Source organism: Corticium candelabrum, chromosome 17 (genome assembly GCF_963422355.1).
Source record: "Corticium candelabrum chromosome 17, ooCorCand1.1, whole genome shotgun sequence".
NCBI lineage: Eukaryota > Metazoa > Porifera > Homoscleromorpha > Homosclerophorida > Plakinidae > Corticium > Corticium candelabrum.
This window is the reverse complement of record NC_085101.1, coordinates 4,236,582-4,253,291: the sequence shown is the minus strand read 5'-3', so window position 1 is coordinate 4,253,291 and position 16,710 is coordinate 4,236,582. Positions and strand designations below refer to the sequence as shown.

At 38.6% G+C, this 16,710-nt stretch overlaps 3 protein-coding genes across 4 annotated transcripts in view; 1 reads left to right on the top strand and 2 right to left on the bottom strand.

The window, feature by feature from the left end:
• The first annotated feature begins 516 nt into the window (after positions 1-516).
• LOC134193061 (uncharacterized) lies at positions 517-4,197 on the top strand. 2 transcript variants are annotated; one of them, XM_062661848.1, is made up of 14 exons: positions 517-1,037; positions 1,135-1,185; positions 1,382-1,450; positions 1,757-2,005; positions 2,076-2,251; positions 2,347-2,490; positions 2,639-2,678; positions 2,732-2,831; positions 2,903-2,964; positions 3,028-3,143; positions 3,207-3,356; positions 3,417-3,584; positions 3,655-3,753; positions 3,816-4,197. In XM_062661848.1, exons 1-14 carry the CDS (start codon positions 893-895, stop codon positions 3,837-3,839), a joined length of 1,593 nt encoding a protein of 530 aa, XP_062517832.1. In that variant the 5' UTR covers positions 517-892; the 3' UTR covers positions 3,840-4,197. The 2 variants fall into 2 exon arrangements, with proteins under 2 accessions (XP_062517832.1, XP_062517833.1); XM_062661849.1 differs by lacking the exon at positions 1,135-1,185 and having other exon boundaries at positions 518-1,037.
• Positions 4,198-5,484: 1,287 nt separating this feature from the next.
• On the bottom strand, positions 5,485-14,478 carry LOC134193431 (histone acetyltransferase KAT6B-like). The gene is made up of 16 exons (XM_062662262.1): positions 14,200-14,478; positions 13,159-13,494; positions 12,424-12,538; positions 11,256-11,368; positions 11,116-11,197; positions 10,128-10,263; positions 9,225-9,283; positions 9,127-9,168; positions 9,007-9,068; positions 8,767-8,891; positions 8,630-8,702; positions 8,445-8,534; positions 8,145-8,379; positions 6,886-7,032; positions 6,738-6,828; positions 5,485-6,607 (listed from the first exon to the last, which is right to left on the bottom strand). Exons 1-16 carry the CDS (start codon positions 14,422-14,424, stop codon positions 5,731-5,733), a joined length of 2,808 nt encoding a protein of 935 aa, XP_062518246.1. The 5' UTR covers positions 14,425-14,478; the 3' UTR covers positions 5,485-5,730.
• A 350-nt stretch (positions 14,479-14,828) lies between these two features.
• LOC134193432 (methylmalonyl-CoA mutase, mitochondrial-like) overlaps positions 14,829-16,710 on the bottom strand; it is a 7,719-nt gene continuing 5,837 nt past the window's right edge. The window contains exons 16-20 of the mRNA XM_062662263.1: positions 16,614-16,710; positions 15,688-15,828; positions 15,501-15,628; positions 15,088-15,176; positions 14,829-15,021 (exon numbers count right to left, since the gene is read on the bottom strand). The exon at positions 16,614-16,710 is cut by the window's right edge and continues 5 nt beyond it. Of these exons, the coding sequence (XP_062518247.1) occupies positions 14,930-15,021; positions 15,088-15,176; positions 15,501-15,628; positions 15,688-15,828; positions 16,614-16,710 (547 nt within the window). The 3' untranslated portion in view covers positions 14,829-14,929. The remainder of the gene's footprint in view (positions 15,022-15,087; positions 15,177-15,500; positions 15,629-15,687; positions 15,829-16,613) is intronic.

The following is a 16,710-nucleotide window of genomic DNA, read 5'->3' as shown; positions in this document are numbered from 1 at the left end:
AAGCGTGACACCCATATATGGTCATTTTTGGCGTACATCGTCATCCAGCCACAGAGATTTGGGGCAAATAGAACCCCGTTAGTATACCGCTCCTCGCAAGTCACGTGACCTTTTCGCAGTCCCGTCCCTTTGACTCGTAGCTTTCAAACAATAGACACGGTTGAAATGTAAGCCAGGCTGACATACATTGGCGTGTGTGTGCGTGACGGAGAATAATAATTATTACTCTTCACGACGTCTATTTTGAATAGCGCTAACACCAATTTGGCCAGGTGCCTAGCCAGCTCCACCTCTACGGACGTTTGCCAAAAAATTGTCGACTCGTAAACATAATAAGCATGTAATAAAAAATCTACATAACTCTAGGTGCGCATGTATTAAGCCTACACTTGTACAAAAATAGACGGTATCGGTATGGATGTGTTTGCAGTGGATCCCGAGCGCTCTAGAAACACTATAGCAAAGGAACAGGCCAGTAGGAGCGCTCTCCAGGTTTGCGCCTCTATGAACAGCTCTGTGCACATACATACACGGTCTGCTCTAGATATAGCAGTAGAGATAATGTCCCCAGTATGACGCAATTCACGTGATACGTCTAGCGCGAACAGCGACTTGGCAAGCTCTTGATCCGTCGAGTACGTCTAATGGCAACATAGCTCTAGATGCTACAGCAGGAATTCTAGCTAAGATTGTTGAAATACATATGCACTTTGCAAGATAACTAGAGTTTTAGATTTAGTTGGTGGTGCCATTCTGGCCGCCATCCAGCCAATCACGAGAGCTATCTATCACGAGATTCACGCCAACGCAATGCATCACATTCCAGTACCACTCTCGCTGAGGATCGGATACCTACGATACAAAGTCTCTTGTCCACAAGACTGCGGCAGCAATGTCGATATTCGTACGGAGCCACAGGCTCGTACGTTTGATGTTGGCGTTTCTTCTACTGATTGCGCTCTGTCTTCTCGTGTTGACCTCCATATATGAAATTGCGAGCGACGATGGCAACACTCAATCTGCAACCGAAATTTCTGGTAAGTTGATTGCATGCGTACAGTTGTAGTAGCATGTATACGCTTTCCAAAAAACATCCACTTGCAATGTATCTATTCGTTAAAATTGTTTTTTTAGAATCGATATGGTATGGATGCAAAGAATTCATAGGAATGGAAGCATTTTATGGTTATCCACAAACATAAGTTATCGTTAGTGTGCATGTTCTTACCTCAAGTAATACACCTAACACAACATGCAAGTACATCTCTGGTACTATGCTAACATGCCTGCCAAACACATGCAGCTGCCATAGTAGTTATCATTGTTGCTGCACCAACTTTTTCTGTCTATTCTAGATAACTAGATAACTTTCTTTTAATAGAGAATGATGAAGATGCAAACCTGCCACCTTTGGCCTGCAAAGAGGATGCACTTTCACGTTTAGTGCAAGGTGAGTTACTTAGAATATGCGTGGTAATCATAGGCGAAGGAAGCCTCTGCTGAGTGGGGGGGGCACAACGGTTTGTCAGGCCATAGAAATCCAAGAACACTGCTAACTCTATGCCTTAGGGTTAGGGTTAGGGTTAGGGTTACCCTAACCCTAAGATAACGGAGAGCATTTTGTGGGGGCACGTGCCCCCACGGCCCCCCCAGTTCCGTCGCCACTGGTAATAACTAATGACATATTTAATATGTAACAATACACATAAAATTACACTTGTTGATATCTTTGCTATTAATTTCTCGTTACTTCTAGTTCTAACTCATATAAAAATAAACAAGACCACAAAGTCGATCAATGACACCATGGAAGGAAGAAATAGTACCAGAATAACTTGGATCATAGTTTCCTTCAGTGTAATATCCGTAAGTGCCACAAGCCACTGCAAAGTCTATAGGACATTTCGTTCCGTACTCAACAAGCTGGTTCATTTACTCGCAAAAGTATTTCTTCAAGAACAGAAATTTGTAGTGCCCTGTCACCTGACGACAGCAGTAACTGAAGGTATAATTAGCAAAATATTATAAATATTGAAGTGTATAGATGAACTGAAATCAATGAGTTTGTTTTCCAGATTACTTTCAATGTCCAGCAATTCAAGATACTAATTGGCTACAGTCGCCAGACTTTGTCATAATCTATGCCATCATCTGTCAGCAAGAGCTAAAACTTGATTCTGATGATTATATCTGGAATAAGCTAACATCGTCCAGCCATAATTTGTTTGAATCAGACGACACTCGCTCTCAGGTACATCTTAACCGCAGCAGTTTTATCTACGACTACCATACTTAACGTCTTGATGTCTTGTCTGCTAGTTTTAATGTTTGTTGTTGTAATTACAGACGTGTGATGTGTGCTGTCAGCCAACCCAGCTGCAGTGTATATCCGTGCGTGCTTGTGGGAAAGATGGCTCTCTGCCTCAACTTCCAATGAATCCTCCGAGTGATGGAGGAACTCATTCGGACAATGCTAATGATGCACAACTGGTAATATATACATATATATATATATACATATATATATATATATATGTGTGTGTGTATATATATATATATATATATATATATATATAATAAACAACTTTGTATTTCAGTCAAAACCTTGCTATAGAGCAATATTTTCTGAACCATTTAGGGTCCATCAGTTCTTCAAATGAAAGGAACGACAATACCAGGTACTCACACAATGTTGTCAAATTTGTCCATTTTACAGTACAGACTTCTTCAGATGACCAACCAAGTAACGGCAACCTTGTGAATACCAGTAGTGATAATTGTTGCCATCGTGATGGAACACGAATAGAAAAATGTGTGGACTACAAAGAAAGGTAAGAAGCCTGTGAGTAGAGATACACACTTGAAGCCTCATTATATAGTGACTGTCTTTCTATTGACTAAGGTGTGATGCTGCAAGAGAAACTATCACAACTGATGCAAGTTCTGTAGCATGTTTACCTCAAGGTATTTACTGTGCAGTTTCGAATCTAACTGTACAGTTTTTAACAATGGCAATTGAATGTACAGATGACAAACACTTTGTTCACCTGGCACTCTTTGGCGTATTGTTTCAACAAGACGTCGGAAGCCGACAAACCCTAAAACTTGAGTTGCATATGCTGGAGTCAATCGACACCCTCAAAGTATGTCAATATTCTATGACATCTCTTGTATATTAGATTGCCTGACATGACATTGATTTCTAGAAGCTCATAGATATCTACAAAAAATCAGACCCTTCATCCAAACTTATAGCTGGACCTTCAAATGCCATTGGTATCAATCGTTCTAGCAACATGAAACTTGAAGTTGTGAACAAGGATTTTTGGATTGTAAAGAATACACCTGAAGAGCTGGTTATCTACACTATAAAAAGTAGAAATATTTTAAAATTTCAAAACGGTGTTTTTGTCTAGCAAACACCACTCAACAACATCTGGGCTGCAAAACACTTCTTCAAATTTCCTAATTCAATGTTTCTGGAATATGTTGGCACAGCTCAATATCGCCCAGAGATTGTCATCGCTGTTAACTACTCTGGTAACACAGAAACGCTAACTGGCCATCCATCTATGCAGCCACAGGTTCGAATCAAATAGTACAAATGTAATAATTTCTAGAAAGAGCCCAAAATATCTCTACCTGTATGTGCAGCAAACTTCAAGTACTGCCATCGGTACTACTGTCAGTGGACTAAACTTTGAGATCAGTGGAGCAAACAATGTGTTTGCTGGACAGAATGTGAATGTCCACGTAATTCACAACCGTTTATAAATACTGATTATATGGATGCTAATTTCAGCATTGGTGTGTAGAATCACTTTTGGCAAGAAACCTAAGTGTAACACTGTCTACAAACCAAAGGGCCAATTCTCTGTGAATTGGGTTATCATCTAGCTTTCAATTCATCTCTTCAATCTTGATGTTCCTCAATGCAAACATTTGTTGTACAAGTCTGTTGTTTTAGTGTCTGACCTACTTACTACTCTTTTGGCTTTCACAATCAAACTTTTGTGACCATCCGTACTCAATAACTGCTGCTAAAATTTTGCAATTTGCGTAAATGTTAGGTGGATAGTACCTATAGTTTTAGAACTTTGCTTCATTGTATTTGCAATTATTGAATAATGTAGGACATTTTGTTATAAACACAAATTCATAGACTCACTAAATCTAGTAATTTGCTAAGCTATTGGTAATTTGGTAAACTATTAATTTTGTCATGAAAGGGAAAGCCTAGCAGCCAACTTGTATACAGTGCAGCAGTCAATTCAGGTGAGGATGATCAATCAGCTAATGTATTAATTTAATAAACCAAAACAGAAGCTGTAATGATTAGTGCAAAGCTAGTTGATTACAGCTACTCTGTGTAGTATTTGCACAAATTACAATCTACAGCAGCTGATCATGCACCTTACAGCTAGTAATCTTGTTTCTATTGTCAAATGCTCTACCATGATTATGACAGAGTGACATGATAATGAGAATGAATGCTCTAAACTACAAGCTCTCAATGTAGCTTACCATATACTATATGTGCTAGCTATCCTAGAACTCCAAGTATCCTATGCATACATATCACCAGCAAGTGACTGGTGATTTCCAGCATTCTTCAACTTAACACACCGGTTTTCACTTAATTAAAAGGGCAGGAGACTGTGACCAAACCTCATTACCTCCCACAACACATTATATTATATCATATTCATATAGCATAGACAATTTCTACGTCTCTGGAAGTCAGAGGTTATAAAACTTAGTAGAGCTGCTGGTTAGCTATAACAGAAGTGCATCCGTTAGTTGGCTTCTATATACTATAGTTCAATTAGCAAATGATAAGTCAACCGAGTTGTTTCAAGTTCCTCTGATATCATACCTAGGGTCTGTATGACAGTAATATTAATGTCAGTAAGACAATATGTATATATCCTCGATCAGTCCAGAGATATACTCAACATTAGATAGCTACTCACCTGCAGTGACTGTTGCCTAGCTAGTAGAGCATGTCTACATATCTTGTAAGAGAATCAAACGTTTCAAGTAACTGTATATATGTCCTAGAGATCTAGAAATACAAAAAAGTGCTAACACATATCAGCTGCCACATATCCTAGTATAGCTGCAAACATGACTAGTTTCTCCTGATACAAAGAGAACTCAACAACATCAAGCATTTCCATGTAGATATATGGGGCATAGGATAGTCAACAATTTTACCTACTAGGCCACTTCCAACTCTTTCACGTTAGATACATGTTCGAGGCTAAAATTCAAGCTGCTTTGCTTGGCCATACTTGAGACAAGTACAGTACAAGTTACAAGTAGTGTAGCGGTGTGACCGTTACCAAAAACAAGCAAAGTTATCCATAAGGACGTTAGGACTAGGACGTCTGGATATCCAATCATGATGACGTCACGCAACTGTGTATATTATTTATCATGTTATTATCAACTTAACGTTTAATGACTCATGCTCAGTCAAAATAGAATTAAGAATACTGCTACAGTCGTGTTTTTCAACACTCAACATCACTGTACATGTATCTGTAAAAAATGATGCTTTTCTTTAATTCCATTAATTAATAGCAGAAATACTTCAACACGTGTCTTATGATACAGTCTATTCATACTGTAAATACATAATGGTTGGAAAATTGTTTGATAATGTAACAGAATTTTGTCCGACCACCTAAAATGACTAACTTAGAAATTAGCATATTTTATTTTATATCACTTGGAATCAATTCTTTTTTCATCAGGATGTTGGCTGTTCTCTCTCGTTTCATTCGTCTCCATTGCTTCCTCTCTTGGCACTAAATATTCCTCTAACTCATCAGTACTGTCACTTGCATTCACACGATCATCATCGTCCTCGTCTTCAGCACTAGACTCCTCGCTCTCATTTCTGTCGTCTCCAACCGACGACGTTGATGACGAATGAGAAACAGAAACAGTTTGAGGATGAAAGACAGGATAATCCTCGCCATCTTCAGTGTCATCACTGCTGTAGCCAATGTTGTCAAGCATTTCGCTGCCCTTCACTTTGCCTGCCTGATCATCAACAGACTCGAATCGATCACGCGTGTCAGAATCACCTTCAGTAACCAGGGATGGGTGTTCGCCTATTGCACATACTGTTGATTCCGGAGCATCTACAGTTTCTAATGTAGAAGTGGATGCAACATTGCCATGTGACACTGAATGACCAGTGTCCATATCTACTTTGTCTCCTAGATTATTTTCATTTTCAGTAACAGGATCGACTTCGTTGCTTACATCAGCACAACCAGACTCATCAATCGAAGCATCATGTCCATCGTCTTTTATTTCGTTTCCTATAACTGATGGACTTGACTGTTTGAGTGCATCACCATCTCCGACAACGTCAACAACAGGATCCTCGGTCACCTCTGTTGTTTCCATTTCTGATTCCTTTCTACTGTCGTCGTCCGGTTTTTCTTCACACTCCGTTTCTTCTTGTTCGGATGGTTTGCTCGTAACAGGCGGTGTCCACTGAATGCATGCACCGTCAAGCTTCCGCCGATTTCCTTGTTTAACCTTTTCCATGTGGGTCAACAATGTTGGATAATGAATTTCTATATACAACCTATGACAAGAGGATGTACCAGCTTACATACTGAACACAAATAAAGCCAAAATACAAACAGACAGACAGACAAAGAGACAGACAGCCAAACAGACAAAACGTCACAGACTTATTTCATGTGCCCCATTACCTCCCATCCGATGGCCGTTTCCTGATCACATCTAACCTTTGCAACGTAGCGGCAATGTCATGTGGGTCTATTCCAGTGTCTTCACTCATTCCTACATCAACAAGAGTCACAACACGTCACAAACTGCCTGACAGAATAAATACAATACTTAGTATTGTGATCCGTTCGTGTCTATGTTCAAACAGATATTCTTTCATAACACTGTCCCAGTAGCTGTAGTACGTGACAGCGCCGAGATCAGACAACGGTTTTTCTGGAGATCCCGGTTGACCCTCAATCTTCGACAGCAAGTAACCTACAAAACCAAACGTATACAAACCAAATATATCGACTACAACCGCTTCCCTGCATAATTCGCACTGACTCTAATACAAAATTCTAATGCCATTTAATTAAAGAAATAACAATAATTTCAAATATTTGCATTTTTCACCACATTGACAGATAAAGGTCGTATGCGTGTTTCCGTTGTGGCTATTTCACTGTCTACGTCTGTGGTCCTTTGTTAGATAGCCAGTGCAATTGTTGAAAGGTTCTAAGCTTGAACCATTTCCAAGAAAAATATCACTGATATCATAAATATAAAAAATCAGAAAGCAGATAACCATCTCCAAGTGTATGATAATAAAATACTAATAAAGCATAACAGGGGTGCACAAGCCAAATACCTGTCCGGCGCTGCAAAATTTTTTGAACCAATGTGCCCAGGCGGCAGTCAGAAACGAGTTACGAAACGAATGCATTGTATAGCAGTTTTGAATGACAGCCTTGTTGTTAGCACTATATTCTAATATTATGATAATATGTACTAATTTAGTAGATCACTTCGGATCTTTAGTAGAAGATCCGAAGACATCTTCTTGCTCCAATTTCTCTGCAAAGAAATCAGAGATGACATCGACGTGTTCACTGATTCGCAGAGTCTGAGAATCGTCGCAGCCAGTGTATATACCAGGTCCCTGAGCAAATTTACATTGTGACTACAAACCAGCTAGGGACCTACACGACGAGGCAAAAATAAACTATTTCAAGAATTACACTTGAAGCCTGGAATAGCACTATACCATCAGATTTGACAAACCATCAAGAGTGTGAGTAGGTTTTGCTAACAATTTGGCCCAAAAAGTCTTCAAAAAAGGGTGTCCCATTGTAAATTATGACAGCAATGTTTTACGCTGCTAGCCAGACCTCACCCACCATCATATTACTTTTGGTGAAAGATTCTGATTCAGAAAAAATATACCGTTTCAAAAAAGTTGAGCTCTATTGGCACTACACTTTTTGCTTTGGTGCTGCATGCAGCACAATAGCACCAGATGCATACCTCTGCATACACAGAAGCAATAGTTTCTTAACTCTGTTATCCTATAAAAATTCTGATCTCCTAATCCACAGACAGCGGCTTACTGAAATCAACGAGCAATCGTCCGTATCCTTGTCTCTGATACTGTGGCATGATCATTATACACGACACGTTGTATCGCTGTTGGCATGTCTTTTCCTTTGAAAAGTATCCAACAAGATGACAACCATACTGATCATTCATGGTCAACACATAGAACAGAAATGGTTCAACATCATAGTACAACGTCTTGTGATCAAGAAAGAGCTTCGCCAGCAAGCAGAGATTCTGACAAAAAATCTGAACAACCACAAGGCAGTCACTCAGTCACATAAAACACAACATGAGCAGCACACGGTCGATACCTTGCTGACTTGTCCATCCACTTCCCAGACAGATAAGTCGTCCTTCCTGTAGATCTCATTAGCTGGTGGATGGTGCCACTTGCATTTCAACTAAACAATCAAGTTATACAACAAAAATAATAAATAATTTATTACTAATTAGTTCATTATTAATATTATAAATAATATATTAATAAAGTACGTACCATGTGTCTTTCTAAGATTGTTCGGCTCTTCATGTATTTTAAACAGAACTCACAAAGATACAACTTTGATAACCTGGCATCACGATATGACCCACAAATCACGTGTATAAATTATATAACGGTTACAATCGCATTACATTGCATACTCTTGCGGGTACGGAGACGAATACCATGTGTCGATCTCATACTGACCAAACTCAATCGTCGCGGGCGATCGACCGGTCGCCATCAACTGCCGTGAAGACAACTGACTTGCCGCTTTCTGTAACAGTCACACACAGTTAAATAAGAAATTTTCAATTATTATTTAACATATATTTTCACGCATTATTTCATTATAAATAAAATATCACGAATATGGAAACAATGGTGGTTACCATGGCAGCTAGAGCTACTTCCTGAGCCTTCATAAACATTTCTCTGTCCGACTCTGTAATGCCTGTAACAACAGCAACTACTGGCAGTCAAAGCGAAACCATAAAAGAAGGTCAGTGAACCTGTCATGTATGCAGGAAGCTTTGGCAGCTTGTCAGGCGGATCTAGAAATCACTTATTATAGCCGTACAAATCCACATAATGCAATAAGTATAACTACAAGTTAGCCATGAAGTCTTGCTATCTTTGAGTTTCTTCTTTTTCTTGCGAGAAAACATCCTGACGAAAGAACAACACAAACAACATCATGAGAGTAACCGCATGAAACTAAGAACTACTGAAAGTAGCGGTCTACGTTGCATTGTAAGCCTATAGTAACAATAACTGAGGAGGAAACTCATGGCATTATGGCATCAGAAGTATTCATCATGAAATTACAATTAAGCCCTGTCCACACTTGCAACTGGATTGCGATCCAATTGCAATAAATGCAATCCAAATTGGTGGATTTGATCGCAATCGGTTGAATCCAATTAGAAAGTGTGTGTTACCTTCATGTACGCTACCGAGTGTAGTCGGAACATGAAGCCGTCCTCGCTCATCTTCGTTCTCGCTTACCCTACGTCGCTGTATCAACACTTTCCACAAGCAAACAATCCATACGTACACACTAGTCATCAGTCACGTGATACCAAAAGAGGTAGAGGTATCATTTTCAAATTGCGGTGTGGATGCTCGCTATCCGGATTGGGTTAGCATCCGTTCTGGTCTAGTGCGGACACAGCTTTACATACAGTTGCCACTTCTATTTGACCATTTATGATTACCAATGCACTGAATCAGTAAAAAAGCTTTTAAATGACACTGATGTTGACGTTGATGCTGACTATGACGCTGATGCTGATGGCAATGCTGACGGTAATGCTGATGCTGATGCTGATGGTAAAATAGAAATAAATGCTATTCCAGCGTCAGTGTCAGTGTAGTGTCAACATCAAAGGATGTTCCTTCTATCTAGGCGGTGTTTTTGAAGTTTGATGCTCAGCTAAGTGTCAGCGTCATATTGTTAATCAGGCTTTATTGGTAAATAATCTTGACCATGCAGTCTTACACATTGGCAAACCTTCTGTGATGTTCATCGGAATCATCAGACTCAAATTGCAGTTCTGTGGAGGGTGTGTGTGACCTGCGTTTCTTCCGTTTGTGGTAAACAACAGTGTACTTTCCAGGATTAAGGCACCAGTCGCATAACCAACTTCCTGTACAATGTAAGAGGAATTGTGAGAAGAAAAGATTTAGCACACCCTGAAGTTCAAACAGACAGACAGACATACAAACTAACAGAGAGACCGACAAACAAATAGACAGACAGACATACTACCACCTAACAGATAAACTGACAAATAGACAGACAGACAGACAATCAACATACATATACATGCATAGCGATACATATGCCGTATCGTACGGTACATACATTTTTGGTCATGATGTTGCTACGATGTAACTCTAGAACCAACAGTCACTAAGCACTTGCTACAATGAGCAATAGTCACTCTGTACTTGTTTTGGACAGAAATGACACTGTCACTCCTTAGAGAGAGACAATTGCGTGTGAGTTGCTTGCCTAAGGGAATTATTACTGTGCCACTTAAACTTCTGACCCAAAGGTCTCGAATGTTTCCATTCTCCAAATGCACTAATTGAGCCACAGACATCACACATACATACATACATACATTCATACATCCCAAGAAACATGTAGATACACAAATAGGAATATAAATATACAAACAAAATCTGCAAGCACAAGTAATAAATCAAATGTCACACAGACTACATAACATAAACAAAACAAAAGAAAAACGGATGCAAGCACACATGCACACGCACACACAGACACAGACACAGACACAGACACAGACACAGACACAGACACACACACACACACACACACACACACACACACACACACACACACACACGCGCGTACACACACACACGTGCACACGTGCAAATGTACACACACACACACACACACACACACACACACACACACACACACACACACACACACACACACACACACACCAATACAATAGTCTACATACCGTCTGGCATTTCTGAAAGCGGTGGTTCCAAACATCCCATATGAAATCCTTTATCGCAAGCATCACAAAAGAGCAAATTATCCTGTCAACACAAACAATTTCATCAAACAATTGTATCACATTGACAACAACGTCAATACCGGGTTTCCTTGATCAGCACATAAGGAGCATGTTTTGCACTCAATACACTGCCATGGTTCCTTCTTAATCCTCTCAACCAATGCAGGAGAATATTGCAAACACTTTGGATGACCTGAATACAACAAAATTAACGAACAATTAAAATTAATTAATAAATTGATGCACAAACAAAATAAACAAAAATTGTAATAAATTCATTAAATAACAAATTTAGACTGAAGCAAAACGTTTCTATTATATTATTTATTCATATGAATTATTTATGTATTATAATACAACAAATTAACAAATTAATTAGCTAAAAATAATTAAGAAATTAATGTACGAAATAAAATAAACAATAAATTGTAATAAATTAATTAAATAACAAATTTTGACTAAAGCAAAATGATTTTATATAATTTAATTATTTTATATTATGAATTATCTATTTATAATAAATTATTTACGTATTTAATACAACAAAATTAACAAATTAAAACTTATTAATACTTTGATGCACATACAATAAACAATAAATTGAAATAAATAAATTAAAGAAAAAATTTAGTCTGAAGCAAAACGTTTCTAAATACATAATAAATAAATAAATAAATAATACATAATAAATTATATTATGAATTATTTATTTATTTGTTTATTTATTATTTATTTATTTATTTATTTGTTCATTTATTACGTATTATTTATTTATTATAAATTATTTATTTATTTGTTTATTAATTTATTTTTTATTTATTTATTTATTATAAATTATTTATTTATTTGTTCATTTATTACCTATTATTTATTTATTTATCTATTTATTATGTGTTATTTATTTGTTTATTCATTTATTTATTATAAATTATTTATTTACTTATTATTAAGAATTTAGTACAGTACACAGTAGAACCTCACAAATCCGAATTACCTTTGGCACCCTGCCTTGCGTACCCAGATTTTATTGGGCAGGTTGCAGTTATCTAGTTTCAGCAAATGCACATATCTAACTATTCTAAATCATGACTGTCACGTTATTTAGAAGTACACGTAGTCGTTGCAGCAGTGTCCTTAACCACAAACATGACGGATTAGTGAGGTTCTACTGTAGTTACAAACAAACAAGTGACACAAATGGACAAACTACATACAAAAGCAAATCTTAATAAGGCAAGATATACACACCACTGTTTCCACAGTCATGACATGAGATGAGTTCTTCCGCTACACCGTCCTTATTCTTTCCTACACTTCCAAGACAGAATCCACATTGCTGTGATGGCTTTGCCTTCGGTCTCGACTGCCATCAAAACAAGGAAAATTCAAGTAATAAGGGACCGTCCGTATTTATCGACATTTTACAAACAACGAAAACTTTTTGTTTTTACCAGACCCCCTAGCCCCACCCCGAAAAGGAAACAGTCGATGTTCACACTATTCAATCTGAGTGATGTCACCTATATAAATCTTAGAGGCAATAAGTACTGTACCTACTGTATGATGTCCGAATCCATAACACAATGTGTCCGTCGTCTGGTCCGTCATCTGCCACAACACTTCCACCACCTTCTCATAGTCATTCGTAGGTCTTGCGTATATGGCAGGCTGAGCAACAGTGTCTTCTCTGCTGACAAGAGAAAATTGCCGCTCTACCACCATCTTGCAGAAGAAGACCCCGTACATGTCAAAGTCCCGTCTGTGGTTAATTATCGAGCGTTTCTCTAAACAATCATTGTACACTCTATTGTTCCCTCAGGAGTACTTGTAAAGCACCTGTCAAGTTGCCCATAACGCCGTTCTTGCTGTTGGTTTAAAGAACGAAATGACCATTTACCCCACCCCCAAACGAAAAGTTTTCGTGTTTTGTAAATTGTCTTTCAATACGGACGGCCCATACATTAAATCATCCAGCAAACTCACCTTCAACAATTTTGGCATTTTCAGTTTCAGTGGTTTAAGTTTCTTTGGCCTCTCCGGTTCCAGTACGTTTCTATAGCATTTGCCAACTTGCTCTATTTTTCCAACACTCAGTCCCTTCTCTAGAGCCGGTTGCATATTCTCAGAGACATCACCGGATGTGAGACTATGTTTCTTTCGTATTAGTTTCTCGATGCTGCTTGCAGTCGATCCTCCGTCTTCTGCGAGTTCGTCTATTGCGGCACGAATCATCCACAGCCATTCGTTGACCGGAGTGACGGCTTTGTTCGCCGGTGTGTTTCGAGGGTCCTTATACGATGCACGATCTTTAAAAATAACCTAAAAAAGACAGTCAACGTTGAATGTAAAGCAAGGATCTACAATTGAAATAGAATCGAATTACTTACTATTGACTCAATTTTAGGATTACATATACTCAACGATGACCAACCAAATAGAAATAACAGTGAGCTTGACCAACTTTCAGCAAGTCTTTGTACATCAGTGTCAGTCACTCGTCGTGTGTGTGTGTGTGTGTGTGTGTGTGTGTGTGTGTGTGTGTGTCTGTCTGTGTGTGTCTGTGTGTGTGTGTGAGTGTGTGTGTGTGTGTGTGTGTGTGTGTTTGTGTGTGGTGTGGTGTGGTGTGGTGGTGGTGGTGGTGGTGGTGGTGGTGGTGTGTGTGTGTGTGTGTGTGTGTGTGTGTGTGTGTGTGTGTGTGTGTGTGTGTGTGTGTGTGTGTGTGTGTGTGTGTGTGTGTGTGTACGAAACACTTTCTATAGAGTCATTGTTATGGAATCATTATTACCCCACCATAACAGTGTTGACTATCAAGTAGAAAGAGCATGAAGTGCCGAGCTCCATGGAGAAACTACATGCCGTCTGGGATGCAGAGCAACTGACACCTTCAGTAATTGGTGTTAATTACATCGTCGTGTTGTAGCAAAATACGCGAGGTTGCCGTCACAGCATGCAATTTGAGACGAAAACAAACAGAGCAAACGACCGCAAATCGAATGCTAATGTTACAGATGTTTGAACAGATACCTTAATCACGTGACCGGCCTTCACGGCCAGTTCCATCTGTTTCGAGATCTCTTTTCGCGCTATTCCGCTCCTGCCTTCGACGACCTTGCAAATGTGCTCCTCGCTCGGCCGCTGTTTTTGCGATTTGATCTTGTTGACAGCCCAAAGGATGTCACCGACAATCTCCATGTCTATGACTTCACCTCCGCCTGCATCCTTCTCCTTTTCGCGTCCTCCGCGCACCATTTTGGTCTACCAATCGAGCACACAACTAACGTAAAAACAACATTCCTTTTTGGAAATACCACAGAAAGTACCCGTACATCCGCCTAACGCGCATCTAATTCCCGTAGTTTGGTACTGTTATTTGTCAACACAAAGTGATGTGTACATCACATGCAAGCGTTTGCGGAGAGACAGCCGTTAGCAATAGAGACATAACGCAAGAACGGAAGACTATTGAATGAATTCGGTTGTCATGTCTACACACATCACGTTTCACATACAGTGCACAGATCCAATCATGCATGTACTCACACGCGCAGGCGCAATTTGAGAACAAACGTGTAAGCCTACCTACAGGTAGTGTCTGTTGTTGAGGGGCTTGAAGTTGTACAGTACATGTACAGTACACCAGGGACCTGTCTCACTCTGGTAGTCTAGAGATTTAATTAATCTTCTCACAATGTCTACAACAACATGATAAAACCCTAATAATATGCATACATCATCATGCACAATTGAGTGTTTCTCAGATGGTTCCCGTTTGCCTCTTTGGTGGCTGCTGTGATTGTTGCTCAATCTTATCAACAACTTCAACCACAGCAGATGGTATTTTCGTTCCTAATAAATAAAGACGCAGACTTTCACGTTATTGGTCTAATTTTGTGTTTCCGGATCCTACCACACCTGGACCAAAGATGCTGGCAACGCCTGCTTTATAGAGGAAGTCATAGTCTTGAGGAGGTATCACACCACCGCAAACCAGCAAAATGTCACTAGAGAGAGATAAAACCACAAATTGGTATATAAATAAAAGAATCAGTTTGTCTGACTCATGGCCTATCATGTCTGTTTCACTACATAAGTCTGCCTTATGTCTGTCTGTCTGTCTACACTTTGTCTGTCCATCCTCATCAGTCTGTCTGTCTATCCTCATCCATCTGTCTGCCCATCCTCATCAGTCTGTCTGTCCATCCTCATCAGTCTGTATGCCATTTCATTCTCAATCACATAATGTCACAGCTCTGTCTCCGACTGCATCAACTTAGATTAAATAAAAATTTAATGTATAAAGTGTTAATTAAATTCAATAATCTTACCTTCTCCCAAGACTTCTCAAATGCTCGATCAACTCAGGAACGAGTGTCTTGTGACCAGCAGCAAGAGAGCTAACACCAACGACGTGAACATCAGCATCGACAGCTTGTTGAGCAACTTCGGCTGCAGTCTAGTGCACACAATTGTCCCTACAGTCAAGAACTATTAATCAACAACAAAAATACCAACCTGAAAAAGTGGTCCGATATCAACATCAAAGCCAAGATCAGCGAAACCAGTAGCAATCACTTTAGACCCTCGATCGTGACCGTCTTGACCCATTTTGGCAATTAGAAGACGAGGGCCACGACCTTCATTCTCTCTGAAAGCCTAACCACAGAACTGATACAGTACAGTACACAACTATAAGCTCCCCAAGTATAAAGGAAAGTTTAGTCCAAGAAGTGAAGAACAACGAAAGACAGTGGTACTGGATACTTCATAGCAGTCTGCTAATATTGTCACACACTGTTGGCTTTAGATACTATAACAACACAATTAGTTATTTATATACTTCTTACCCGGAGTTGCTAATTGTTTATTGTTAACACTTGAAATTTATATTAATTACTTTATTGTCAATTTTTAATTTTATTTACAATAGTTTTTAGTTTTAAATTTTAAATAATTTTATTGTCAATTTTTTATAATATATTTCTGATATATTTTTAAATATTGTCCATGTCAATAATACAGCAATCGCAGAAACTTTAAAATATAAAAAATACCTGGTATAAACAATATCTATTAAAATATTTTGCTATTGCTATATATTATACACAGAAATATTTGTCAATATTTATTTAATCCTAACAATAAATAGATTAATAGATAATCAACACAATAAATGTAAATATTAAATAATAAATAAATAATATAGATAATAATAAATAATAATAACAAATAACAAAAATAAATACATGTCAAGTGACGTCAGTTACCAATCACATGGTAATTGCAAAGCAACTCATTGTAGTGCAAAAGGTACATAAGCTTATCAACCATTCCCTAATACATAAATTCCATACCAGTACAACTTACTAGCTACCACTTCCCTCAGAACAAATTGGTTGTATGACCACCTCATGAGCAGGAAAAATTCTGACATACCATACCTCTACTCGTTTCCGTGCCTCAGTAAAATCGCTTGCATCTCCATACTCGGCACTGTAAGCACCACTGATGACTCTTGTCATGGCAACGTGCCGTCCA

What these genes read in the sequence shown, in the direction of transcription:
- LOC134193061 (XM_062661848.1), top strand. Translation starts at nt 893, where the DNA reads ATGTCGATATTCGTACGGAGCCACAGGCTCGTACGTTTGATGTTGGCG. An exon ending in ATGCTAATGATGCACAACTG is followed by an intron (nt 2,491 to 2,638) that starts GTAATATATACA and finishes TGAACCATTTAG; the next exon opens with GGTCCATCAGTTCTTCAAAT. An exon ending in AGAATACACCTGAAGAGCTG is followed by an intron (nt 3,357 to 3,416) that starts GTTATCTACACT and finishes GTTTTTGTCTAG; the next exon opens with CAAACACCACTCAACAACAT.
- LOC134193431 (XM_062662262.1), bottom strand. Translation starts at nt 14,424, where the DNA reads ATGGTGCGCGGAGGACGCGAAAAGGAGAAGGATGCAGGCGGAGGTGAA. An exon ending in TCCGATGAACATCACAGAAG is followed by an intron (nt 9,284 to 10,127) that starts GTTTGCCAATGT and finishes TTCTTTCGTCAG; the next exon opens with GATGTTTTCTCGCAAGAAAA. An exon ending in TGGATGGACAAGTCAGCAAG is followed by an intron (nt 8,380 to 8,444) that starts GTATCGACCGTG and finishes GTGGTTGTTCAG; the next exon opens with ATTTTTTGTCAGAATCTCTG.